The sequence below is a fragment of the Melospiza melodia genome, chromosome 3, assembly GCF_035770615.1.
Source record: "Melospiza melodia melodia isolate bMelMel2 chromosome 3, bMelMel2.pri, whole genome shotgun sequence".
NCBI classification, from domain to species: Eukaryota; Metazoa; Chordata; class Aves; order Passeriformes; family Passerellidae; genus Melospiza; species Melospiza melodia.
This window is the reverse complement of record NC_086196.1, coordinates 9,126,782-9,154,367: the sequence shown is the minus strand read 5'-3', so window position 1 is coordinate 9,154,367 and position 27,586 is coordinate 9,126,782. Positions and strand designations below refer to the sequence as shown.

Here is a 27,586-nt window from a genome sequence, read left to right as displayed (position 1 = left end):
TCACCCATATGAGCTCATGGACACCCACTAAAGGCAGAGTGCTTCTTTTCTGGAAGTCACCTCCTTGTCTGGTGAAATCAGCATAGTTCTGTTGAAGCTAATTACTCTGTGCTGGTTTTCATCAGGAAGTGTCTAGCTAAGATCCAATTATCTTCCACACCAGTTTTAAAATGTTGTTGTGGATTCCATTCCATATGGACCTAAAATCCTCGCTGTCCATTAGCACTTCTACACTTAACCTCAATGAATTTGCAACAGCCTTAAGGAAGTGTTGTAAAGATGGTCAGAACTAAAATGGTCCCCAGTTTCCAAAGGAAAGTAGATTCTGATGGACAGGAAAACAGAAGTAGATTAGCACTGCAAGAGTGGCAGACATAACAAGTCTCCTCTTTCCTGGTACAGCGGCTTCTTCCAGAAGTAACGTAATGAGGAAGTGCTTTAGGAAACTTTGCTGTAGTTTGGTTGGTCTCTGAATACAGTAGGAAAAATAAAGTAATTTCTCTGCTTTCCAAGACCCTGTAATTTTCTGAAACACAAATATTTATTCAGTTGCTCAAAGTTCTATAATTTTTTCAAATGGTAAATAAAAAGCTCTTTAGAAGACTTTGCAAATCAAAGAAGAATATAGCTTTAAACTGTTTGCATGCTCTTGTACCTACTAAAATGACAAAGGTGAGCTCATCTTTTTTTTTCCTGTGATGTTGGCCTTGTGAAGCATGTTTCAACAACAGCTTTAAATATTAGGAATTTCAGAGTGAAGCTTTTGCATCTACACACATTTTATCACACTGATGATGGGGTGATGATGATGATGATGGTTGTCTTTTAATGAGTATACATAGTCTAATTCTCAAGTCTCTGAACAGCTTTTATTCAGTTCTTAACTCAGTCAATGTATCTACTGATTTTATTAGATCTTTTTTTTTTTTTTTTTTTTTGAGTGAGAACTAAATACAGGCTTCCAGACCACTTCTTGTGTGAGAAAATGAGAACTTCACAAGGGCTGGATAGCCTTTTTCCCATTGAGTGATGTGCTGCTATCCAGCTCTGAGACATGGATTCAGATATGCCTCATATCATAAAAACTCTTCAGTGTTCCCAAAAAGTTCTTGATAATTTGGCCCTTCATAGCATGAGCTTTATGATTTAGAGGAGTACTGCTCTGAGCAGCCTTGGAGTAAGTTTTCCATCCAGCTTGCAGTGGATGCAGATGTAAATCAGTTTACTTGCTTAAGCTTGTACCACTTATTTCTTTTTTACATTTTTTTCTGCCATCCCTCAATTTTTAAGTACTTAATTTTGGTTCTTAGTATTTTGAAAATAATTTTCACATTTGTAGAGAACACGAGTGAAAAATAGAGCATCCATTCTGCTCACTGTGTAGATATGACTGATATATCTATGTGGAAGTGAGCAGAACTGGCCCCTAGCTCAATCGGGCTGCCTTATAGTTAGGGTCAAATTCTGTTCAGGGTTGTACTGAGGTGTGTTTCAAATAATTCAATGTTCTACCAGTATAACTTGAGAGCAGATTTTCAGCTCATGAGTTTGATACTGTGTTTATAAAGCTATGTATTAAGAATACATACATTTCCCGAGAGAGTTTTGCAGTCTATAATTTTGTTTTTGTATGGTTGCTAGCTCACTCTTTACTGTTGAGCTGATCTTTTCTCAGTGGTTCTGTATGAAGAAGATGTTGGGCGTCTTCTGCTTCACTGTTGCACCAGAGATGCATTTGTTTATAGGTTCTGTAACCTCCATAACTTTCACTGTTGCCCTGTGTTAAGGAGCATAGGGTCACAATACTTAGTTTCCTCATCAGGCTTTATTGGCTATGTGTGTCACGTGTATTTTGAGGAATGCTGGTTGTTAATGAATCCTGCTTTGTTTTAAAATGGTTTCATATATACTGGGATTTGATTTTTTTTTTCTTGTTTTCATACTCTGCTGTTTTCTCTTACTCTCCTTGTCAAGTTCTTGCCATGCATGAAAATGTTCTTAAGTGTCCTACACCAGGCTGCACAGGCCGGGGCCACGTAAATAGCAACAGGAATTCCCACCGAAGGTAAGGATGCCGTCGCTGGACACCAATCTAGAGGGAACAGTGCCTCCCAACTGCAGCCCTTCTAGCAGTCCATTGGTGGGGGGGAGTGAGTGTGTGTCGTTGTTCTGTTCTGAGGATTGACAGATGGTGCTTCGTGTGCTTTATCCATTTTAAGGAGTTACATTTATTCATGTATTTTCTGAGGAGAACGAGTGCGTTTGCTGTAGTATGGATGAATTGATCCACAGAAGACATTTTAAGCATCCTTAGCTTTTTCAGTGGACTTTTTTTTTTCTTTTTGTTTTGATATTTGCTGAACAGCAGTTGTACAAAACAAGTGGTATGACTGCTCATGGGTGTGTTGCAGGGAGAAAGAAGATTTTTTTCAACCGTCAGGACTAGGACAGAGTTCTTGTTCTCACACTTCACTCTCCTCAGAGATTTTTTCTAGTGCATGAAAAAAACCCACTCTAATCCTAAATTATTGAGTATTTTTTAATACATGAGAAGCAGCATTTTAAATACACAGCTGTTAGCTTTCTTACTGGCCACAGTCTTACCCATAAGTACTTATTCAGCTGAAATTGAATGAGAATCTTGGCTGTTTAAGAAACATTTAGAACATGTCTCATTACATTTAAAAATTAAAAGGCAGAAATAATAGAAGTTAGTATTCTAGTAAAAAAAAAAGATCAAGAAAAAAAGCAACTTTTCCATAGCTTCCTAAGATTAGTAATAGATTCTTAGAGAAGGGATGCTACTGCAAATTAAATTCCGCCAAACAAATTTTGAAAACGTCACTTTAGTGTTCTGCATGTCACAATTTTCCCACAGAAAAAGAATAAAATCTTGCCTATTCCTTTATAATTTTAAAAAGCCAGAAAATTTAAGAGGATAAGAGGGTAAAAGGAACTGTGCAATGTTCCTGTTATTGAATTCCTTTTTGCTGTTAATTGTAGCATGAAGGCTTAGGGGAGTACAGAGGCTGGACATTCAGTCTTACCAAGCCCCTCATATCAGCTGCATTTCCCCCAGAAGACTCTTGTGGGTACCAGCCTGCCTGCAGTAAGCTCTGCTGTCCCTTCTCTGCAGTGATGCTGCCAGTAGATGCAGCAGAAACCTCTGAGAAGGCTTTATGGGAATTACTGCTACTTGAAGCAGCGTTCACTTCTGGCTGAATATCCACTAGAATATTTGAGGTGTCTGAGAAAGAGCGTGTCAGTGGAGTGCAGCTGCCCCCTGGCAGGGCTCCAGAGCTGCACAGAGCTCCCTCACCCTCTGCAGAACTAGGGCAGTGAGGGCGGGCAGGGGGGAGCACTCTGCAGTCTGTGCTCACCTCTTGCTGCGGCTTTTGGGGCATTTTTCTCCACTTCACTTTTTTTTTTTCTTTTTTTTTCCACTTTTTTCCTGTAAATCTGGGAATGCTCTGATTTGCCTTTCACTTTAATTTCTATTCCTGTGGAGAGCACAGAGAGCTGCGGTCGCATAAGCATGCAATAGACTATGGCAAGGAAAGGAACTCCTCCATTGTCAGGTCACAGGGTTTTACAGCTTCACTAAGAGCACCATCTGCTGGCATCAATATATTTATTTTTGTCAGTTCTAAATCTTCCACAAGAATCAGGCTTATTATTGCCACTTCAATAATAGTTCAGCATTAGCAAATTTAATTGAATTTCCAGTGCAGAAATGCTTTTCAGTTTACATCATCTACTATTAGAAAGCATACTTTAGTGGCTGAAATTCATGAACAAACACTAACATTTGACATGTAGATTTAGCAACCCAAGGCAAAATTTTGCATTCATTTATATGCCTAGCAAAAAAGATTGGAGTTAATGGAGCTGAATGAGGTGAGAAGGAGCACAAGATTAGGCCTATATGGTGTTGTCATTTAATTGTCTTCAGGAGCCATTTGATTGGCAACATTTTTAGATGCATAAAGGTCACAAGTCTGCTAGCAGAGCTGCACAGTAGATTCCAGTTTATATTCTCCTCTCCTACTGGTATGTTCCCTGGCTGACATCCATGAATAATCTACCCATGTACTGTGAGAGAAGAAGAGCAGATATAAGATTTATCGTGCAACTTTGAAAGCAGAAGAAAAGAAGTCTATTCTAAAGGAAATAGACATGATCAAAACATTTTTGGAAACCCTTTTCCTTCAGATTCTTCCTGATGCTGGCTAAGGAGGAGAAGGAGTAATTGGATCAGTGCTATAATGTGAAACTATGCAGGACAAGACAATTAAATTTCCTTTCTGTAATTGCAGCCTCTCTGGATGTCCTATTGCTGCAGCAGAGAAACTGGCTAAAGCTCAAGAGAAGCATCAGAACTGTGATGTGTCAAAATCAAACCAGGCATCAGATCGGGTTTTAAGGTATTAGAAATCACTATAATACTTATTCTTATGCAGAATTCATCACACATTCACCTAATCTGAGAATTTATATTTAAATACATTGTATATACATATATATCTCCTTTAAAGAAGAGTTAGAATTAGGGCTTCTGGATCCAATTCTCACAGTGTATTTTTCCCACTCAGTTTTCATGGGGGAGGGTTGGTAATTATTTTGGCAAATACATGTAAAGCTGAAAAGCTCATTTTTGTCTTAGGCATTGTTTGGTGTAAAGATGACTGCTGGAGTGCAAAGTCTAAGAACAGTGTGAAAAAAGTTGGTATCTTTTGGGAATAAACTAATATTTACCGGTAAGTCTTGGTTTTTTCAGCAGGCTTTTACTAGTAAATATCAGTTTAAATTAAACCAGAAGCCCTATCTGCATTACCAAACTGGTAAACTTTTGGCAGGACACTTGGAAAAGTACCAGGTATAGCTTAGATTCCAAAATAACATCAGGCTTAGTTCTTTGTCTCTGTTCCCCCCATTCTTTGCCAGGAAGGACAGAGAGAAGAAAAAGAGACTTGTCTAAATTTTCATATGGAAGGGACCCTTAACCAATTTTATATGATTATACACCTTTTCTTCATCCATGTAGGGTTTTGCATTTATCTGAAGTTGCATCCAGCTTTGTGCTATTGTCTCCTCTTTCAAGATACGTGGGTGGAAAAAATATTATTTCTAAGGAGCTGAAGTGTGAAGGATCCATGTAAAGCAATCAAACTTCTGCATGATTGTACCAGCCTTATGCTGAGGATGCCCCAAAAGCTGCAGAATTTCTCCATGGATACTGCAATATCTGTGGGCTGGGATAGGTACATTCCTCCCAGCTGCCTCAAAGAGTGTGGAGGAAGTGCTGCAGCTTTAGTTCCCAGAATTTCCTACTTATCCCATAGTTCTCAGTGTTTAGCTGTCTTCTAGATATAAGAACTGATTGGGCTGCTTAAAGTTTTCTACTGTATTATCAACACCATTCTTTGAATATTCTCTTAGAAGTTCATCTAATCTTGATGGTCTTTTCAAAAACCAGCATTTCCATGGAGCTGGGAACACAGAATTATGGTTCACATCTACAGAAGATTTTTCATCATTCCTGTTGACTATGCTCTTCTTCCGCACATTTGTTTTTATCTTAACTGCCCCTAATTCAGTTTGCACAGCTTGGCATACAACATCCCACAGAGGTTTCTTAGAGAAGAGTTCTTCAAATCCCGTTCGTAAAAAAACTCCACTCTTTGAGGGAATAAAACAGTTTCTCACTTGATGGAAAAAGACAGATCAAAAATGCAGTGGCTTTTACCATTGCTCATTACAGAGAAGTCACTGAAGTCAGTTGCCATAGAAGGCAACTGCTCAAAAGCAGCATCCAGTTTGCTGGCAAACTCCCTAGGATTGTTCTGCAATCTTAACTTCACTTGTGAGCTGCCTTGTGTTTCAGGTTTCATAGGCAACTCAGATAATTCTTTCATCTTGTCTCTTGCTTCCTTTTTACCTTTAAGTCATTGAAGTATTTAAGATGAACTTGGCAGCTATTTATAATATTTGCGTGCAGGCAATTGATGGGCAGTCAGAGATGTTTTAAGAGTAAATCTTGAATATTTGTCTTCATCCCAGTTTCCATCCCACCTGCATTTGAAAGTTCTTACTTGAAAAGAAATCAAATTCATAGGACTTCTATTCAACTGAAATTTTGGATTTGCACCAAATGTTCAGGATCTGAATTGCAGGTTTTTGGTTAAATATAGATTATCTTGAAACAGGATCAAACTGTTATTCATATCGGCTCATTGTATAAATATGCCCACTGTATTTTGTGAGGAAGAAGTGTCTAAAGGAATAAGCATGCATAAATCAAAGGGAATAGTATGACTAATATGATTTTTGGGTGATCTTTACATAAATATCTTGAATAAATTTTATGATAATAAATTCATTCAGAAAAACATGATATAATATTTAAAACCTGTTTCTTACTATTGAACACATTTCACTTTGTTAGTCAGCATGATGATACTTCTGATCTCAACTGAAGTTATGTTCCTATGATTGTTCCTTCCATTTCCTCTGGTTCTAAATGCAGTAAGGAAAAAAAGAGAAGAAAAAAAAATGAAAAACAGATATATGCTTCTTTATTCCAGCAGAAGCACCTCAGGTGTGCTGTTCATCCTCCTCACCTCCTGCTACATGCAGCAGCTAGACACGCAGCATTATGCCGCAGTTGCTTCCTATGACCCAGTCATGTAACTCTTGCTTGTATAGGGAGGGTTTGCAGGATCTGCCTTCGTTTGCCTGCTTTGAGCTGATGACTTCGGTGCCCACATGCAGAAGATGGTGTGACAGTGGAGTTCACTGCAGCGCTCTTGCACTGGGCTTTCACAAGTTTCTCAAATGACAGAATAACATTAATCAGGGCTTCTTCTGACCGTCCTCCCTCATCCTAAATGAAAGAGATATTTAACTGAAACAGGTTTTTTTTGTATTCATGCACAGGACCTTCCTTGAGGTGTGCATCTGTGTGTCAGGAATTGCAGCTCCTGCCAGCACCTTGCATTTAAGGATGAGCAGGACCTGCAAGGCAGCAGCTCAAAGGCGACAGGGCTTCTGAGACTCTTCTCAAGATGAACATGGATTTGTATATTGAAGGATGAAACAGGAATAGTTGCATTTGAAAGCACAGAGGAAAACAGCATACAACTCTGTTGGAAGAAATATGGAGGAAACTCCATAAATTAGGTGGAGCTTCCCAATGTGCTTTTTCTTTTTGATATCTTAAGAATTCATCCAAACTTCTTCTGTCAGTCTGCTTGCCCCTCTTTAATTCACTTCCCAAAAGAAAAAAAAATTTGCTTTGTGGTGCAATTACAAGGGGAAAGGGAAACCCTGAAGTATTTCAAAACAGAACTTTAAAATACTTTTAGCTGCAGGATACATTTAGTGGCATTAGAATTAATTTTGTCTAGGCTTTGTTCAAGGAAATAAATATTGTTTGTCTGCTGAAAATAACCAAACTAAGGAAATGCAATATTATATTGCTGTCTCTTGAGTACAAGAAATAACTAAGATTTTCTAATCTGAACTATAAATTATGCACAAACATAGTAAACTGAACTGCATCTAACAAACTGTACATATCTTTAATTTCTAGGCCCATGTGCTTTGTTAAGCAATTGGAGATCCCTCAGTATGGCTACAGAAACAATGTCCCCACCACCACACCCCGCTCCAACTTGGCCAAGGAACTAGAGAAATACTCTAAGACTTCGTTTGAATATAACAGTTATGACAACCATGCCTATGGCAAGAGAGCCATAGCTCCCAAGGTGCAATCCAGGGATATATCCCCCAAAGGATATGATGGTAGGAGGTGCACACTCTTATACATGAGAGACAAGTTTGCAGTTAATCATGTTGTTGTATATGTAAACATCATACAAATAAGACATGTTTTCATGTTCATGCAGTATTATGAGGAATGCTATCATATGTAAGTTATTTTAAAGGCCTTTTAAAATAAATGTTTTTATACGGTGCTTGCTTCAGGATTGTTGCACTGGCAAAAGACATCTCCAGCTATTAAGCTCCTGGGATGTATTGAGATGGCAATAAAAGCTAAGTAATAGAGATAATCCTTATGTTACTGTCTGGGAGACCTGGCCTCAAGGGTCACATTAGGATTCTCATCTCCAAGCAGCAGTTCAGGTAACCCAGGAAGATAACATACTTGCTTTGTGGGGACGTGGAAGTAGAAAACCTGAGCCTCATTGTGCTTCAGATATCATACTTACATACTTAAAGAGGCATTTTTGCTTATTTTGTCCTCAAAAATACATTGGTTGAATTCTCTGGAAAACCTAACATATTTAAAATGTTCAGGAGAAGCCTGATACTACATTCAGTTCAGGAGAAGAGAATGAATGGAATCAGTCAGGCAAGAGGTAGAGGTTTTTTATTAGGGGAGAAAAATAAACTACAGGATAAAGAAGGGTTGTAGCTTTTGAAGACATCAGGAATTTTTCAGAACAATGCATTTATATATGCATATATATTCTATGTGTATATATATGTATATATATATATAACCCTAAACCATACTTTTTTTTTTCTTTTTGAGTGCTAGCAGGTTTTTTTTGTGAAAATATGTGATACTACTCAGTGACTACTATAAGAAATATCAGGCAGGTGTCAGATTTTTTGTTCAAGAAAACAGAAAGAAACAAACTATACAGAGCAACTCATGCTATTGCCTGAACACAGACTGGCATTTAAAAGTAGTTAAGTGAGCAAATAGAAAATTAGTATGGCTCTTGCCTTCATATGTCTTATATTTTGGATATTTTCCTTTCTCATAGAATTAACAGACATATTCTTGCCTTATAGCACAAAGGAAGAGGGTTGTGAAAGGAAACTTATTTTTGGTAAAAGACCTCTTTTTTTCCTCATACCTCCATCTTATTTGTCTTTATCAGAATAAGGGCTTGAACAGCATTAAAAGTAAAGCACTAACTGTAACTGTGGTTAGGAAGAATATAAGTATACATTAGTATAAGGTAAATTAGGTATTAAATATTGCATATGTATTGTTTACTCCTGCAGAAAGGAAAGCATCACAATACTGCTGGGGTTCCTGTGAAAAAGCTTATTTTCAGATCAAATTACTGATACATAAGCAACGGATACATATTTTTCTCATTTAAGTCCCCTTTTTCAATAAATAATGACAAACTTCCCTTTTTCTCCAAACCACCAGAATTTGAAAATACATGTAACACTAAGCACAAGTTTACAGTGGCCTTAAATAATAAAAGGCTGTGTTGAGGCAGGTCACTGTCTTTATGCACCCCTATCTTCCTCTGATATAAATAGGAGTTTTTCCTGGCTATGGGACTGGGACTAGGTGGCTTCACTGCTCAGTGGTGTGAGCCAGAGGGGACTGAGGGACCCTGCATCCCTGTGATTCATGCTGGTGTAGCAAGCGCTGGGAGCAGTGGCAGCCTCTTGGTGCTGGAGCGGGTTGGCTGCCAGCAAAGGCTGCTCTACAGCTTTGTTCCACACTCCTGCTGTGCTGGACACAGTGCACACCACCCCTGCTTCCAAGGGATGTGTGTGCTGTTTGGCCAGATGGACCTGCCAACACGGTCCCAGAGGTGGGGCCTGATTTGAGTTCGTCTTTTCCCTGTTAGTGATTTTGATGAAACCTCTAGTGTTCACATCCCTGAAATTTCAGATGTACTTCAACATACTTGGCTTAAATTGGCTCAGGAAAATCAGTTGGATTCTTACAATGATGAAGTCCTGGGCACACTGAAATTGTTAAAGCATTTTGCCACTGAATCTCCATGAAACAGGGATTTTGCTGACAGTTATTGTAGATAACTGAATATGAAAGAGATTTCAGGAAGAGACTCTTCACTTAAAAGAGCCCCCTCAAAAAATGCCACAGTATTTTTAGATGGCTTTATATTTGTATATAAAAAATTAATGATTGCTACTAAAGACTTCAGGGCAGTCCACAGAGCACATCTATTATGTACGTCAGTAAAGCATGTTTATATAAAAGCAGATTCAGTTCTGAAAAGTCATTCTGAAAAACTCAAAAGTACATCTAAGGTTTTGGGGGGAATGTGCAGGTAAACAGTGCTTTAGTTCTGCCTGTATGAGAGAAGTAGTCTTAAGGATATGAAAAATCAATAGCTTCCCATGTCAATTCTTTTTTAACTGTCAGCTACTATGGTATTATAATCATCAGGGATTATATCAGTAAGTGTAGAGTTGGGAGTGGCACGAACATAAATAGCACCTTTTAATTGTTTCATTGATATTTTTTTTTACAGTAAAGTTTACTAAAAAACAAACAGAAAATGTATACTTTGGATTTTGGGGTAGAGTGTTCTAGTAATTCTTGAGAACTTTTTTTTGGGCTTGTTTTTCCTTTGAAACCAATTGCATAGTGTATTGGATGCTGGCATTATGGTACACAGCAGTAAAGATAGGCAAGCTGGACACAGCAGGCAGTGGTGATGGCAACACTTTCAGTTACTTAGGTGATGGCAGAAATTGTTGTCATCCCACCAATAGGTTGGGTCATATACTATCAAAACACTGGAAAATATTATGAGTGGGATTCATCTGACTATGTTCAGAGTTTTGTAATGTTAGCGCCAACAGCTGAGTCTGGTGCCCCCTTTCAGAGTCAAGAAGGGTAGATGCTTCTCTGATTTAGTTAATCTTTTCCTGAAGTGCTTGTTTAAAACTGGTCTGGTGAATCATGGCCTGAACGTTCCTGTTTTCTTCCACTGCCTGTGTAGGAAGCCTATAATGACTAGGTCAGGTACCTGAAATTAGGTGAAATGAATCTTTTATTGTACACGTAAGAAAAAGTGTTGAAACTGTAATTAATTTACTAAAACATTCAGTATTTAGACCATATTGGGAATGAAGGTGCCTGGGCAGAACTGAATTCCAGTCCAAATACCTTAGTTTTGTCTTTTTTGTGTTTGGGATCTCTCCCACTCCCCCATTGTTAATGCCTTTAGACTTTGAGAATGCCTTTAGAGAAGCCTTTAGACTTTGAGAGGTTCTTTGTAATCAGCCCCTGGGCATAATCTGATGGAGGCCCAGTTTGGGTATGCAGCTGGTTAGACCTGTGTCTGTTTTTAATGGGGAAGGTGTTCTTCACATCTGGTTTCATAGATGGACTGCAGAGCTTGGTAAACCTGGTGCCACAGGGGTGGGCATTGTATCAAGCAGAACTACCTGGTATCGAAACAATGCAGCTTTCCCTTCATTAGTGAACAGATTGATTTTATTCATTATAAATCGATGATCTTTGTTTCTCTGAAAAGCTACTGTGAAATGAACAATCTGGGTTATGTGACTCATCTTCAAATGTACAGCTGCAGTAAAGTTAAATAACCATGGCCGTTTCTCTCCAAGTAAGTTTTGCTTAAATTATTGGTAACCTGAAAGCTAATAATTGTGTAGCGTGTTTATAGCACTTTACATCTTCAAAGTGTTTTGCAAGTTAATCACAACACAACTAAATTTTAGAAGCAACTTTCTGTTTATAGAGAAAATGAATTCAAGGGATTATGTAGTTTGACCAAGGCCACAGAGGAGTCTGTATCAGAGCCTGCATGAGTTTCTGGTCGTTAGTCCTATGTATAAAAGCTGCCTCTTTCCCTCCCTCTCTTTAGCACACATTCTCATATACATACATATATATATATATATATATATATAATTTCACATGTAATATGTCTCTTATGTCTGTCTAAATGTGACCTGCTATAACAAGACTAAAATTTCTTGAAAATTACAAAAGTCTTATTTGTTCTTGTGATATTTATAAGATAGTTCTAATTTGGCAAGTTCAGTGGTATAGAGTGTTTGCTGTGTTGACATAACACAGTAAAAACTGAATTATTCAATTACTTGCTTCCTTAAGTATAGGAAAATTCTTGCGTGTCTTGGATACTGTAACAAAGTAACAATGGATAAATGCTGAATTTTTAATGACCACCACTGACTACTATATTAATAATGAAACTCTTGAGGAACAGTTCACAAATTTATTATTAGTGGATAGCCTGCTAGTGTAGTGCTACTATGTGTTCAAAACAAAAAAAAATGTGATGAATGTTTAGCATTCACTTCACTTAAAAAAAATCACACCCTGTGCATTATGTGGCTTTCCTGAGAAAACTCCATCTGTTATGATTTAAGTAAAACACTATTTCCTTTGCAGTAGAAATAATGCCATGATTTTTTTCAGTTCTTTAGAGAAAGGAAGATGACATAAGCTCTAGCAGAGACATTTTGCTTTCAGATTCTTCTTTTGAACCCTGTCTGCCTACCAAAGCAGCCCATGGTTCACAAATGGGCTGTGCTCATGGGAGCAGATTATTATATGTATGTCTGTTCAGACAAATACAAGAGAAGAGCCTGGCATTTAAATGGAGCCCATCACGGAAGAGCTCTGTCTAGGGCCTGACCTTTTTTGTGTAGCTCTCTATCAGCATGCTAGTTGGTTATTGTTACACTGTGCTATAAGGTATGATCTCTGCAGTATACATTTCCATCTTAAGGGGAAGTAGGTGCTGTAATATGCATGGATGTATCCTCTGACCTTGACTTTTATTTTTTTTTCTGAAAATACATAAACTTCTACATTTGGGAGACGAGCTCACACTTTCTTACATTTTTACAAACACTCTTTAAAACAGCTCATCTGGGAAGAGGGTTGGGGAAATAAGTGGGCTAATAGGGCTGCTTGCCCTTACTGCTGTAATACTTTGGCTGCAAGTAACATTGCTTAAAAGCAGCCGCGGTGCTGCCTTGTGTTTAGACAGGCTGGACCTGAGCACTGTCAGTGCTTTGGCTCTTCTGTGACCACCTGTGGCTCGTGTCAGTCAGAGCACAGCTGGGCATCACTGCAGTGGGAGCAGGGAAGGGTATTTCTGGTCCTTACTGGTTTTGTGAAGAGTTGTAGGTGCTCAGGTTCTTTAAAGGGGGAGGGGAGGATTTTTCACTTGTTCCTGTTGTTGCCATTTAAACAGCCATTGCTTCTGCCTTTGTGCAAGTCATGGTAAAACTAGCACATGACCACCACCTTTTTTCTCCTCTCGTGCTCCTGTCTTTGGGATGGCCAGTGCCATATTTGCCTGTGGTGTAGGAGGAAATTAAGTTTTTAGGAAGCATGAGGTGTTTGAGGAAATATGGGTGGTGCTGTGGCCCAGAGGCCAAGCTCATCAGCCTTGAAGTGGGTTTGATCTCCAGTAACTCTGGGGAGTTCTAGGCCTTAAACTAACAGTTCCTCATGTAAATAGGAAAAGGTCCCATAGTGTTACATTGCCTGTCATTAATAAAAATGAATGAGCTGAGCAGATTGTACCTTTTGTCTGACTATATATGTGGGGTAAAAGCAGTGTTTCTGTGTTTTTACTGTTTTATAAATCCAGCCTGTTTGTCAGAGCAATTCATGATCATGTCATGCAGATTTTTACAGGAGGTTATTTCATATGGTCTCACACATGTAGCATATAAAACTCACAGACAGAAATCAAGAAATACAGCCATCATTCTTATTGCGGGCTTTTTTTTTTTGTTTTGGCATTGGTTACTGTTCCTCATTATAAATTTCACCTCCAGCAGTTTGTTTTCCTCTTCACTTATGCAGAATGCTCCTTCTTTTGAGTCATCCTTGTCATATTTCTTCCCACAGCTAAACGCTACTGTAAGAATTCAAGTCCAACCAGCAGCACAACAAGCAGTTATGCTCCTAGCAGCAGCAGCAATATGAGTTGTGGTGGAGGCAGCAGTGCCAGCAGTACCTGCAGCAAGAGCAGCTTTGACTATACTCATGACATGGAGGCAGCACACATGGCTGCTACTGCTATTCTGAATCTCTCCACCCGCTGCAGGGAGATGCCTCAGAACCTCTCCACTAAGCCTCAGGATCTCTGTGCAAGGGTAAAAATTAGTAAATCTGTTTGTTGATGAAGATTTCTCTTAACTGTACTTGCTCTGTGACCCTGATTGAGAGAAAAGCTTTTAATACATCTTGCCTTTTTTTCCCCTCAAAATTAACATAGTCTGGTGGCTGTGCTAAAGCAGGGAGGAAAAATACCAAAAGAAAGATACAAATTGCTCACAAGTATCACAGGAAACCATGATGCTTTATAACCTAATGATACCAATACCATGTACTCCTTTTTTAAATTTGTTTCTTACTATAATTATAAAAGATGTTTGGATTGCTCAAGTGGTACTAATTTCACTGCTGTTTGGGTATTGGTTTTTTTTGAAAGTCTGGTTCATACATTTGGCAGAAGGATTAAGATTTAACTCTGCATTTTCATTTAACAGTCACAAATGGGACCTAAGCTTGTAAAATTCAGTGCAGAAAAATCTTTGGTGCTGTATAATTTCTTGCCTGTCTGTGATACCAGAGTTCTTAAGTCAATGCATAATAGATTTGAAATGCACAAATCCTCCAGTACAGGTGACTTAAAATGTGCATAACAGTCTTGCAGAGTGACTCCTGTACTGTATATTCATACAGCCTCAGTATATTATAAAATGGCCATCACAGATACAAATAAAATCTTTTGTCATTATGCTTTCTGTATTAAGAAAAAACAGGGCACTATTAACATTCATTAAAGATTTAGGAGATTACATTTTTAACTTTAAAGTTTTGGCTCTGATAGCTGTTCAAAAATGAGTATTTAACATGCACAAGCAAACAGTACAGTGTTGCCTACAGGAGACCACTAGATGGCTGAGCAGACAGATGCAGTGCAGAGGAAACGTTTTTATTCTGCTTGAAGAGAGATTTTGAGCTGGCAGACATGTTCTGTTCTCCTATAGACAAAGGCTTGCTTTCCCTTTCTGTGCAAACCACCTCTTGCTATGATCATTCATAACAAACTAAACCTGTAGCAGAAAGTATTAGTGATACTGACGCTCCAAGCCAGAATGGACTTTGTTTTCAAATGCTGCTTTTTATATTAATTGATTTAGTACTGTTCAAGAGGGAAAACACTTTCTCTCATGTAAATAAATGCAGTTCTTCTCTATTCATTATGATGTGAGAAGTTAGAACACAATGCTGAAAATCTTCTGCGTCTAAGCCAGAAAGGGCCTCTTTTCTAATGTGTCACTATAATGCAGCTGAAGGAATGAGTCTGAGGAGATAAACAAATACTTTCTAAATTAAATTAGCCAGATAGCAGCAATTAGATATAAGCTCTAACAAAAGGCAGTAATTCAGAAAGAGAAATTTGCATTTGCAGTGGTTTCCTGCAGCTCTGTTGTTACTCAAGAGGAAAGAAAGTCACCAGACATACAAGGAGTCAGCCAGATTCACATTCATTTTGAAACCAAATATCTCATGGAACACTTCATTTTTGGAAACATGAGGGATTCTCTGTGGGCCTTTTTATGTTATCTGTCCTTAGGTTTTTAATTTTGTGCTCATTTTAAGAGATCTTATTTCTCCTTATCTAATATAATAGTCAACACTTGTTTGTTTCTGCAAAGGAGCCCATACTCATCCCATTTTTCACAGTACCAGTTGTCACAGAAATTGGAACCAATTATTATCAGAATAGATGCATGAATTGTTAATACGTGTTCATCTGCAGGGAAGGAGCTGTGAAACTTAAATGCATTTCCTCATTGACAAATGGATTCCAAAAGGACTTATTTTGGTACCAAGCCTCCCTGTTTAGTTTTCTGACATTATCTATTCAAGCACTGACTGCTAATGTAAAAGAAGAAAAGAAACAAAAATTATTTGATGTTAGCTGTTTTTTGTTTCTCTAATCACCCAGATGCATGCCAGGACTGAAAGCAAGAATTATGCAGATGTTACCTCACAGGTTACTTCACCTGTCACAGAATAAATCAAGAACATAAAGACAATGGCAAGAAAATACCTTTAGAGCTTTCTCCTTTATATATCAGATTTTGTACTGATGTGCTGGGTGGCAAGAGGGGTACTGAAGACTCTCCCCTTTCCCCCCAAACATCAAATTAGCCATTCAGGGAAGAAATCTACTTTAACAGCATTAATGTTGTGTAACAGCATCATGCTATGTGTAGGAGGGGGCTCAATGCTTACAATCTATACAGGAATGGAAAAGCATTTTATCATTCTGCTAGGCAATCAGATTGAAGAAGAGGTAGCAGTTTGCCAGTGTGAAGCTGAATTAACAATATTTTTCTTATTTTGACAGAATCCTGATATGGAAGTCGATGAAAATGGGACGTTGGATCTGAGCATGAACAAGCAGAGGCAGCGAGATGGCTGCTGCACCATTTTGACCCCACTGGAGCCAATGTCCCCACAACGACAAGCCGTGATGAACAACCGCTGTTACCAACTGAATGAGGGTGACTGCTGGGACTTGCCAGTGGACTACACTAAAATGAAGCCAAGTAGGATAGATGAAGATGATTCCAAAGAAATTAATGTATGTCTTTTTCATCTATATAGTTCTTGTTGCAGTCTAATTTTGGTAATTCATTAATTTTCTGGAATTTGGAGGGAAATAGGAAGGAAAATTAGTATGTGACAAAACTGGTGGTTTTCTACAAAAAGGACTTTTTGGTGGTTAATCTTTAGGACTATATCATGCTGGCACACATCTGATCTGTGACTAAGTTCCATAAGACAACATTTGAACCATGAATGTGAATCATGTTTTCTAACAGCATCGTCTTGTTAACAAATATTTTCTGCAGTAAAGATGCTTTGCTATATCCAGATTATGTTACTCTGTATAAGGAAGTTGACATAACCGTGCAATACTGGGATAATCAGCTCTGAAGACAAGATATTCTCCTGAATTTGAAAACCATAAATGATGTGTTATTTGAAAGCCTGTATTACTTAGAAATCAATTTAAACAAAGCAGCAGAGTATAATGTAAGCTTTCAACTATTTCAACTAATCTTCTAGATTACTTATATGCTCTTGATAGCTCTGTGTAAGGGCCTGCATTAATGAAATACTTTTTCTCAAAAATACAAAGAAAGGATATAAGAAATCAGTGTTAGTTTTCTACTTATAATACCAAGACAGCAGCAAAACCCTTTAAACAGAAGAGGCAAATAGAGGAAATATGTCAGTGAATTTTTACTGCTTTTCAAAACAGAATAGACAGGACACTGAAGAGGTCTGCTGACAAGGTTCAGTGATGCTGCTTTCTTCTGACAGGTTTTAACCCTTTTCCATTCTGCAGCTTAAAATCCTGCACTCAATTCAATTTACTTGTCTGAGGACTTCTAGTTGGTTTATAGCCAAAAATTAAGCTAATCATTTGAGTTTAGTACATCTCTTGCCAATTTTAATTAAACCATAAAACAATTCTCAGTGTCTTTGAAATATACAATGACGTGGCATTTTCAGTAGGTAGCCTGAATGCATTCTAGCTTTGATAGTACAGTTTTGCTAATAATTTCCCTGAAGTTGGCAGGAAATCTCTCACTATCAAGGAAATGTGAGGTAAAGCAGCATGTTTTTTCAAAGAACTCCCTACTTCTACTATGTTGCTTATAGCACCATCTGCAGGAATCCCTGAATCCCTGCATTCAGCCACTGCATTCCTGAGATAGATAGGTGTGAATTTCTGAACATCACTAATGTTAATTACAAATTATATCATTCTGTCTTGCCAGACAGATCCATTGAGATTCATCCCAGACTGAGATTCTGTGTGTAGATGTTAGGATTGCTTCTCTTTCATCTTTGAGGTGTTCCAAATCCTTAAAAATGCTATTTAAGATGGCTTTTTGATGCATAAGATGTTTTTTTTTGGCCTTTCGTCTGTTGTACAGTGACTTTAGAGAAGAGACCTGAGTCTTAAGAGAAAAATAATATGACAGCTACAGAAAAAGCCAGATTTTTTTTCCTTTTTATTTTTTTCTAATTAAATAAATTGTTTATTTCACATATTGTGAAGTCATCAAAATATTTAAATATTATTCAAAAGTTTAATACATGAAAGAATATAAAATAATTTCAATAATTTTCTATGTCAGAATAGGATAAAAAGGAGATACCATCTGATAACTCTGCTTTGCATTACTTTGTGTAAGTTGTGACCTTCTCTAGCTGAAATTAATATGTATATATTTGCCTGTAGCCGGAAGATTTGGATCCTTTCCAAGAGGCACTTGAAGAAAGAAGGTATCCTGGTGAAGTTACAATCCCAAGTCCTAAACCCAAATACCCTCAATGCAAAGAGAGCAAAAAGGATTTAATAACGTAAGCATAATGTGAGGTGAAATTATTTATCTCCTTTTAACTTTTTCTCTCTTTGTCTTTTTTTAAACCAACGAATACATATACGCCTTGCAGTATGAGCATGCAACATTTGCAGCATATAAATGTTTCAAACTGCCAGTTAAGTAAAGTGATAAGCTAACGTGTATTTGCTTGTTCTTAATGATGCTATATTGTATGGAGACGCCATTTTCATTTAAACCTGTTCATTTTGCAGCTTTTCGATTAGGATGCTTAAAACCCCTTGCAGTCATTGCAGCTAAACTGGAAACAATGAAACTTTTAAAAGCTTTTTTTTAAACATACTTACTATTTTGGCTGTTTTTGTTTTTGTTTGGTGGCAGATGTCCAACACCAGGGTGTGATGGGAGTGGTCATGTGACTGGTAATTACGCCTCACATAGAAGGTGTGACTTCATTTTTTTCATGGTGGATTCTGTCTTTTCAATTTATTGTTTTCAGCTTACCTCAACAATGCTGTCAAAGTAAAACGTTGAACTATGTGTTAACCCTTTGAGTAATATATGTTGATCTTAAAAGCATGCTAATTTGTGTGTTGTATAAACGTCTTTTATTTTTAAATAGATTACTAAAATTTCCAAACTATTCCTTAAGCATTTAAGTAGTTAACCCAGGAATCTCCAATATTTTTGTTATATTTTTCTAGTTCATAGAGAAACAAACAAACAAACAAGAACATTTACAGTATGTAATTTTCGAAGTAATATTGATAACTAAATATATTCAGAGGGTTAACTATATTACGGAATTCAATATTACAGCACTTGCCCCATCGCTTTTCTGCATTACAAACTTTTACTTTTTAATTTTTATGTTGTGTTTGTTTGGGAGTGTTCAGTTAATGAGAAGATTAACATACTTGTATGTCCTGCCATGTCTTACAGTTTATCTGGCTGTCCCTTGGCTGACAAAAGCATTCGGAGTATGCTGGCCACAAGCTCACAAGAACTCAAGTAAGATATAAAGAACAAATATTTTCTTTGTACATATTTATTTGACCGCAAATTGTGTAAAGTTGTATCAGAAATTAGAAATGTTGTCTGGAGAGCCGCTGCACAAGGGGCTGGTCCTGCTTGGAACATGTATTGAAGTCTCTAGAAATTCCGTATAGGGGGGCTCTGTACATAAGTCTGTTGACCTGCTATGTCCTTTTGTGTGTCCATTAGGTGACAGGCATGGACAAAAGACAGAACTTCTGGAATTTCAGCTTAATGTTTGAATTCCTTTTCAATTTTTTTCTAAACTTTCAGTTTGCTAGTTAGAACAGAAAATTCCCATACAATTAGACTGATGAAACACTTCTGATTACACAAGCAGTAAAGCATTGCAGTTTCTCAGACACAGTTGGAGGGAGAACAATTTGATTTTCCCAAATGCTTGCATAATTTTCCCCAGGTTCATATCATTGCTACCAGCCTAATGCAGTTTCTCATGTGACTATGTTTTTTTTAATGTTTACTAAGTTATCCCGTGCTTAAAATGGGATCTTTGCCATTCCTTTCAGTTCTTTGGAGTAACAGTTTTGAACTATGAACGCTAGAGGATCATGAGACTTAGCTTTGCTCTGTCTTCCTGCACATACACTCTACTGCAACTCTCTGTGTGGAAGAACTATAGCATTTATTAGTGCTATGACAGGGCGATGCTCCTGAGCTGGCAATGTGGTTAAGTTGGACAAATTTTCACTAGAAATGAGGAAAATTCAGTAGGGAAAGAATGAATGGATACCACATGCTGCCATACTGCTTAGCAGTATTCTGTTTTTACAATACGTTTCTTGAATTCAGTACATATGCTGATCAAAAAAACCGAAACAACTCTTGATGTAAACCGTGGGAAAAATAAGAAAGCAAGCATGAGAAAACTGCTGGAGTAAAATTGCTCTCTAGTTTTACTTAATTTAGTTGCTAGAGGTAAACAATACATGCAAAATTTACGGCTGATTTCCCACAAAGTAAAAAATAATGTTTTGAAACTATTAGTTTAGGTCATGCTGATATATGCTGCCAGAAGAATATGTGATATGCAAAAGGGGATGTAAATGAGATCAGGGAAAACATTTAAGTGTAAGTAGAGAAAGATGTGTACCTCAGAGAAACTCAGATTTGGACCTGGATTTCGGGTTGGGATGGGTCAAATGGTAGAAGTTTGAGGAAATGTGAATGCATAAGCAAAACACACTCAAGACTCTTGAGGCAGCATGAATATTTTAAGCAAACCCTTCATAAGGTTTCTACTTATCTTAGGAAGCTGTTTCTGAATTACTTCATCTCCTCTGCTTTTCTCAAACATCTGCAGTCAAGACTGCCTGGTAGAAACCAGGAAGACAAGAATCCCAAAACACCTTGAGATCCCATTTCTATATCATGCCACTCTCTCTACTTTTTTCAAGTTTTTCCTAAGCAAAAAGCAAGATTAAGTTAAAATAATATTTTTAGGTTTAAAATCTATTACTTATTATTCATTAGCATAAATTATTAATTTAGCAGTTACCATTATACCAGTTGAACATATAAAAATTAAGTTTCAAAATGACAGAATTTTAAGCAGGCTTTCTTAACTCAGTTCTCCTTTGTATTTGCACTATGTGGCAATTCCTTGTTTTCTGATCATATATTTTTCCACAGGATAACAAATCAACAAAAAATCATTGAACAGGGAAGATAGCAATCATTGCATAAGCAACTAATTAATTTCTTCTCTTTTCCTTTATTATCCTCTGTGAGGCCCTGTCTTTGATTCACTCCAGTTTTCTCAAACTGCCTTCTGAAGATAGACCTATTAATTCACTCACACATTTGTCACTACCATCACATCTGAGTGTTTCCTAATAAATTTAGTTATTTAGTTACGAAAGAATTTTTTTTTTCATCTGCAGTTATACTCTAAAGTAAATAGAGTTGTTATTATCCTCATTTTAAACCAGAAATTTAGGTATATTATTTTGATTGTTCACTTGGATACTTTTCGGACTCAATTTGTCAGTTCTTCACAGTGTAGAGAACTCTATATGTTCAAATCCTTGAATTTGCTTGGAGTAATGGGAATTTAGCAGATCTATGTAATGCAATTGACCTTTTGTGAAAAAAATTCCTTTGTGAAAAAGGATGAACTCTGCAGAAAAAGCAGGAGAGTCCAGTTTCAGAGCAGTCATAATGTCCTTTCTCCTATCCCAAAACTCTGGGAAGTCCCAGCTTCCACTTGGCCCATTTACTCTGTCGTGTTTTCCTTTTCCTTCATCATTATTTCTACATTGTTCCCTGTCTCAAGCTCCCTTGTCTGATCAGCCCATCTCCTGCCTTCATCACATTTATATTTTTATTGTCCTCTGTCTCTATATCCTGTGAAGTTGGTACAGAGACAGAAATAAAGCATCTTAGCATTTCCCACATATATTTGAAAGCAGGGAAGTAGGAGTCCTATGGATGGCAGCATCCTTTACACAGCTCTCATTTATGCTCTTGTTCTCTGCTTAAGATGGAAGAAGATGTGATCATGTAAATGGAGCGTGCATGCACAAAGCAGCTAAACCAAAGCCACATAAGAGGATTTGATTTTGAAATTTTTGCACTGTGAAGTACTTCATTTACATTGTGTTGGAATTCTGGGATTATAATTTCCTTGTTTCTAAAATGAGGAAGCAGAAGCTGAAAAGAAGCAGAAATTCAATAATATGGGATACTGCTGGCCATCTGTCAGGCCACCAGCCACCATGGGACATTTTGGTGTCTGGAAGCTTCAGTGATCTGCATGGACTGGCAGGAGGAGATGGGGAGCATTGCTGGGATGTTTCACACATGTTTGCTGACAGCAAAGGAGTAGTGAGAATCAGGAGCCTTGGCTCCTGCCCCAGGCTGTAGAGGGAAATTTATACACATTTTTTGCCTATAACCCAAGCTGAGATCCCTTCTGTCCTTTCCGTACCAGTCTATATTGTTCTCATCTCTTCTTCATCTTTTATTCCTTGTTCAGGTTTTCAATGTAGTTTTTTCCATTCTTCTGTAAAGATTTCAGCCTTTTTAAAATTCTTGGCAAATACTTGTTTAATGTACAGGGTACAGAGAACAATTGGTAGTGTAGTAGAAAAACTGATAGAACAGCATAGGCATCATGTTTCTGGACTGCATAATTTGGAAGGATTTAATACTTTTATGGCTTTACCATCAAATCAAATGTCACACATGTGCTGGTAAGGCCTTCATATCACATTTTACTGATACATTATCTCTTTGTGTGTATTTTACAGCACATACAAATAATGTATAATGTAGCTTTCCAACTGGAATTTTGCTAACTCAGATTTTTTTTTTTGTACCCCAACTAAAATACAAAATAGCAGACACTTCAAATGATTAATAATAATATCATTCATATAATATTCACAATCAAAATAATATAAGAACCCTACAAGGTCAGAGAAATGTTTTGCTTAACAGTCATGCTTATTGTATTGCCTTTTGGAAATTGTGGTCCAAGATTCCATTGCTCACATTTCCTGGCTCTCAGAATAATAATGTTGCAATTTTAAATTAAGTTGTTCCAGGGTCAGTCAGCATAATTATTCCTTACCACCCATGCTTCTCATTTGTAAGGGTTCTCACTCAGGTTTACCATGCAGATTGCACAATTTTTTATTTTTGCCTGAAGCTCAAATAGGAAAGTGAGAGCCTTTGTGCATAGTTTGTCAGCAGACTAAAGCAGTTACAGCCTGGTCAATGATCTCCAAATAACAGAACAATATCTTCTGCTTTAATTCTCAGTTACTTATGCTGGGAAAAAAAAAAAAAAAAAAAAAAAAAAAAAAAAGAGGAAAAAAACCAAAGGGGGTTGACAGCTTTAAAGCTGTCTGGAGAAATCAATATCTGGCAGGGAACCAAACTTTTCCAGTATTAAGATTTTGGTTATAGTACTTGTGAAAAACAACTAATTTTTAAAGGACCTAGGAACACTATATTGATGAGTAAAGTTAACTATGATGGGAAAGCAGTTAACAATCCACCCAATGACAGCTACCAATATTAAAGTATTCATAAATTACATTCAGTGTGATCTTACCAAGGGGCCTTTCTTTATCAGTTTTCTTTATTTATTCCTTATCACAGCAGGTTTTACTAATAGTTGCGATTACTTCTAAACTGTAATACCATTGTGGAATTATAAATACTGTTAAAAGCATTTTGAAGCATTTTAAATCTTATTCAAAACAAGTAAAAGTGAAAAACCCAAACAATCCAAAGCTAGAATTAATTTTTGTTTTAAAAGGACACATTTTGTTCATCAGTAAATCGATCCCAGTTAAAACACAGCTGACCAACTGTGAGAATTTCTACTCGGACTCGGTGTCCTGTCAATGTGGGAACCTGAGAACTCAGGTACCAGAGACTCCCAGAAAGTGACAAACTTATTTCTACTTAGTTCTACTTTGATGTAAAGATAATCACAGTTTTTCAAAGGTCATTGATATATATATACACACACATATATATGTATATACTTTATGTATATAGGTAACTAAGTGTTAGCGTGATCTGCTGTGGAACTTAATATCGCATCCTCAACATCTACCCTTGTTGTCTTCAGTCAGTTTTCTGCCAGAAAATCCCATTATTGCTTATTCTGCAGAATCTGATCCTCAGGAAGATTTGCAGTTCAACCAGGTGCCCTCAAGTTTGGATACTTCCTGATACTGTTGTAGTATGCCCAGTCTTTCAGTCCCAAGGCATCTGTGTGGATTTTCTTGTTTTCTGTGGTGGATGTCCTGTGGTATTTCCTGTTGAGGGAGGAGTGCAGCCTCCTCTCCCTCACTACAGTGAAGCCTGAGAACTTTTGTTTCCCACACCTCTTCTTAACTCAAAGTGATGAGTTCAGTCTATTTTTGCATGTTCTCTGCAATAAAGTAAGAGTCAGAATTTCTGTTCTGTTCCTCCATCTTTTTTCCATTCTGCCACAGTGATTTCCATATTCCTGGTGATTTTTACTCTTTCTCTTAGCTTTTTGTCACTCATCTCCTTGTTCCCAGAGGTGTCACCCTGGCAGTGTTCACATAGAAAAGTGAGCTTCTCTGAAGCTCTCACTGTTAGCCATGATTCTTCTTTTAAAACAACTCCATGCAGTACAGTGTTCTCGTGACAGAAAGGATATCCTTACCTCACACTTCTAGGGAAGCTCTTCTATATTAATATATTATCTATTATTTATTTCTACTGATGTGATTTTACTGCAATTTGCTCAGCAAGAACTAGGAAGAAGAAGCATCCTCCCAGAAATGGAGAAACTTCTGTTGTTTTTATTCTGATCAATAAAAAAAAAAATATTATGGAAAAGAGTAGTATTTTCCTCCTTGCTGTAGGCATCTGGTAAAAAATAGGCCTTTTCAAATATAAATTTAAAATGCAAAGACAAAAAATATTAGGATATATTAGTAAAACACCACAGGAACATTTCCCTCTTCAGATAGGTAACCACATTATTCTTGGACATTGACCAGTGCCTGTACTATTTGAACCTTGATGGCTCTCCCAATATACAGTCACTTTATGTACTCAAACCAGTTATTCCTGCAGAATTCTGTTTACCTTCTGGAGTGAATTCTCCACCTGTATCCTGTGTTTTCTACTTGAGGTGTTTCTGATGTTCAGTTCCTGGATGTGCATTTGTTGTTTCATCTACAAAGTATTATCCTTTGCCTTGCCTTCCCTTTCCCGCCTTCCCCTTCCCTTTTCCCGATGAGATTACATCTGTCCTCCTATAAGAATGCAGCAAGACTTGAGACCCATTATATAGCTTTCACTCACTTTTATCTTAGAAAATTACTCTTTGCTGCAAGAGAAATAATCATTTCCATTCCTATTTTCACCTTTTTACTCCTGTTGTTTCTGTCCTTTTTTTTCTACATGGAAACCTGTAGAAGTTGTCATTACGGTTTTTCTTGAATACTAAGGTTGTTGAGCCCAGTAAGTAATCTTGTGTTAAGCTGAAATACTCCTTTGATGCTAAGTATGTATCTTTTGAATCTGCAGACACTTTTTGAAATTCCTTGATGCATTAGCTAACTTGTATAGGAAATGTGATTGCAAGGACCAGATGTGATGTATTTGGAGAAATGCTAAAAAGTGCTTGATTGAGCCATTTGTAAATGATAGTGTTTTATTAATTTATCTGCAATGTTGTGGTAACAAAAAACTGAACAAACTGTAGTTTTTTTATGTGTTCTTAAATTGCAAGTTAGTGTGCTAGTCTAATTTAAATTGTTAAAAACAAAACCAAGGAACATAGATCCCCAATTATTAGTTCACTTATAAGGAAAAATCTTTCCCATTTTGCTCAACAATCCTTGGGCCAAGTGAAATTAGGAATCTTATGTGGTTTCAGTGGGTTTTTTTTGCATTTTTGTTTCCTGTATTTATTGCAGATTTCCACTTGGATACCTTATCTTTGATGGCAGCATGCATGCCTGGCCAGAACAGAACACCTTGGGCTCTGTTCCTGCACTTCTCAATACTCAAATGGGCACTGTAGGTTATACCTAGCATTTCCAACCTCATGTTGTGTGGTGTTATGATAATGTCCTTTGTATAGAAACCCATCATCTGCAGCAACCTCATCTCTGTAGTCGCAATAAGTTTTACATATGGAAGTGGCTGGGCTTTTTTCTCTGTTAGAATAACTCATTCAGACTCTGGTAAGGTTGAGTCATTCCATTTTTCTCACTTAAGTTTGTCAACTTTTGTCTCTGAAATGGAAAACTCTTGAGTTTTGTTTACATAAGACCCTTCATCATTGTTTTCATTACTCAGAGGTAGTCTTAAAAGCATGTACTCTCTAAAAAGCTCCTTAAAAGCCATCTGCATTTCAGTATCTCTGATGCTGTGAAATGTTCCATGCAGGCACAAAATTGTTTGCATGAAGCACCTTGCAGAATCAGGGCCTTAGTAAGTTGTCAATACTATGAAATCCTCTGAAATGAGAGGCTTCCTTTGCATAGTGGTATCTACAACAGCCAAACAGTTCATGGCCTGTTTCTTTATGTACTTAATTATTCAAAACAAAAGATAACAGTAGCTTGTATTTTTTTACTGTTTGGATTTGAATCATTATTTAAAACCATTTGCCACTCAGTTATTACCAAAATAGTCTCAATTCAGATGAACAGTCACTGAATTAGAGTAATTTTTTCAAAGCAACCTGTATGACTTAAAGAGTCTTTGGTTTTAGAAGGAATGTAAGTGGTGGACATCCACATCCCTGCAACTTCTGTATGCCTAACTTTGAAATTGGAATTCAGTGTCTGCAATAACAACTTAGGCAGTTTTGAAGATACATTCCTTAGTTCCTAGCTCTTCACTAATCACCAAATATTTCAGTGTGAATGTTTGTTTGATGGTTTATTTTAATTTTCAAAACTTTTCTCTTGTCAGTCATTCTAGTGCCATACTGTGCAGTTTCTAAGCAACTATTCTGAGAGGAGCACTTAATTGTGATTAATTATAAATGAATTTGTTTAGCTGTGTTAATATGCCAAATGATCTCTCTAAGGCCTTCTTGTCTTGGAGTTTTTCCATTTGTACAGTTGCCTCTGTCTTCCTTGGGTTTGGTCATACTTCTTTGTCATTGAACTTGTCCTACATAATTAATCGCATTCAGCCTGGCATTTGCTTGTAATCAATTCAAGGGTCTTTTCTTTGGCACAATTTGGTAATTGTGCAGACTCCCATTGTGGTGTTGATCATTTTTGCTTCAAGTCAACAGATCATAACCAATTGCTCATTCCATCCAGATCTGCAAAGATCTGCAACATGATGCTGTGGTATATCCCAAGTGCTGAGGCGATCCCCATGGGAAGTTGCATAAACTATACAGTTGCTAAAAGGGGAGTTAAAAATGCAGTGTTTTGCACTTTCTGTGTTTGGTCAGACTTGCCAAAACCCTTTACTATATACCCAAAATAAAAGTAATTTTGTCACTTGAAGTCCTAAACATGATTGTCCAGATCCTCAGTTGGTGTAAATCAGCATAGCTCTGCTGCCTTTGGAAGAGTTACGCTAAGATACAACAGTGATGATCTGGGCAGATGCCCTCAGCCACTCTCTTGGGTTAGCATTCATGTTTGATTGCCTTATTTAAATTTTTTGAAGTTACAGAATTCCTTGCATTATTTGGTTTCTTAAAATGGCCAGTTGCTAACTTGATTATGTGGTGTCTGTATCTGCACAGTAACATCTGATTTTGCCATGCAGTTAAATTCATCCCTTTACTTTTATCTCAGTGCTATTGGGACTTTGTGTGGCACATTTTTTGCAGCACTGTAGTATCTATATCAATGTTTTATAT

General features: G+C 37.2%; 1 protein-coding gene across 17 annotated transcripts in view; it reads left to right on the top strand.

Moving 5' to 3' along the window:
* Nucleotides 1–27,586, top strand: part of MYT1L (myelin transcription factor 1 like) — a 307,327-nt gene that overhangs the window by 230,944 nt on the left and 48,797 nt on the right. For 8 of the 17 annotated variants that reach the window (XM_063150775.1, XM_063150776.1, XM_063150774.1 and 5 more), the window contains exons 9-16: nucleotides 1,975–2,065; nucleotides 4,317–4,424; nucleotides 7,592–7,803; nucleotides 13,667–13,914; nucleotides 16,185–16,421; nucleotides 18,096–18,217; nucleotides 18,580–18,642; nucleotides 19,141–19,209. In XM_063150775.1, the coding sequence (XP_063006845.1) occupies nucleotides 1,975–2,065; nucleotides 4,317–4,424; nucleotides 7,592–7,803; nucleotides 13,667–13,914; nucleotides 16,185–16,421; nucleotides 18,096–18,217; nucleotides 18,580–18,642; nucleotides 19,141–19,209 (1,150 nt within the window). The remainder of the gene's footprint in view (nucleotides 1–1,974; nucleotides 2,066–4,316; nucleotides 4,425–7,591; nucleotides 7,804–13,666; nucleotides 13,915–16,184; nucleotides 16,422–18,095; nucleotides 18,218–18,579; nucleotides 18,643–19,140; nucleotides 19,210–27,586) is intronic. The other 9 variants (XM_063150785.1, XM_063150782.1, XM_063150780.1 and 6 more) reach the window with 2 other exon arrangements.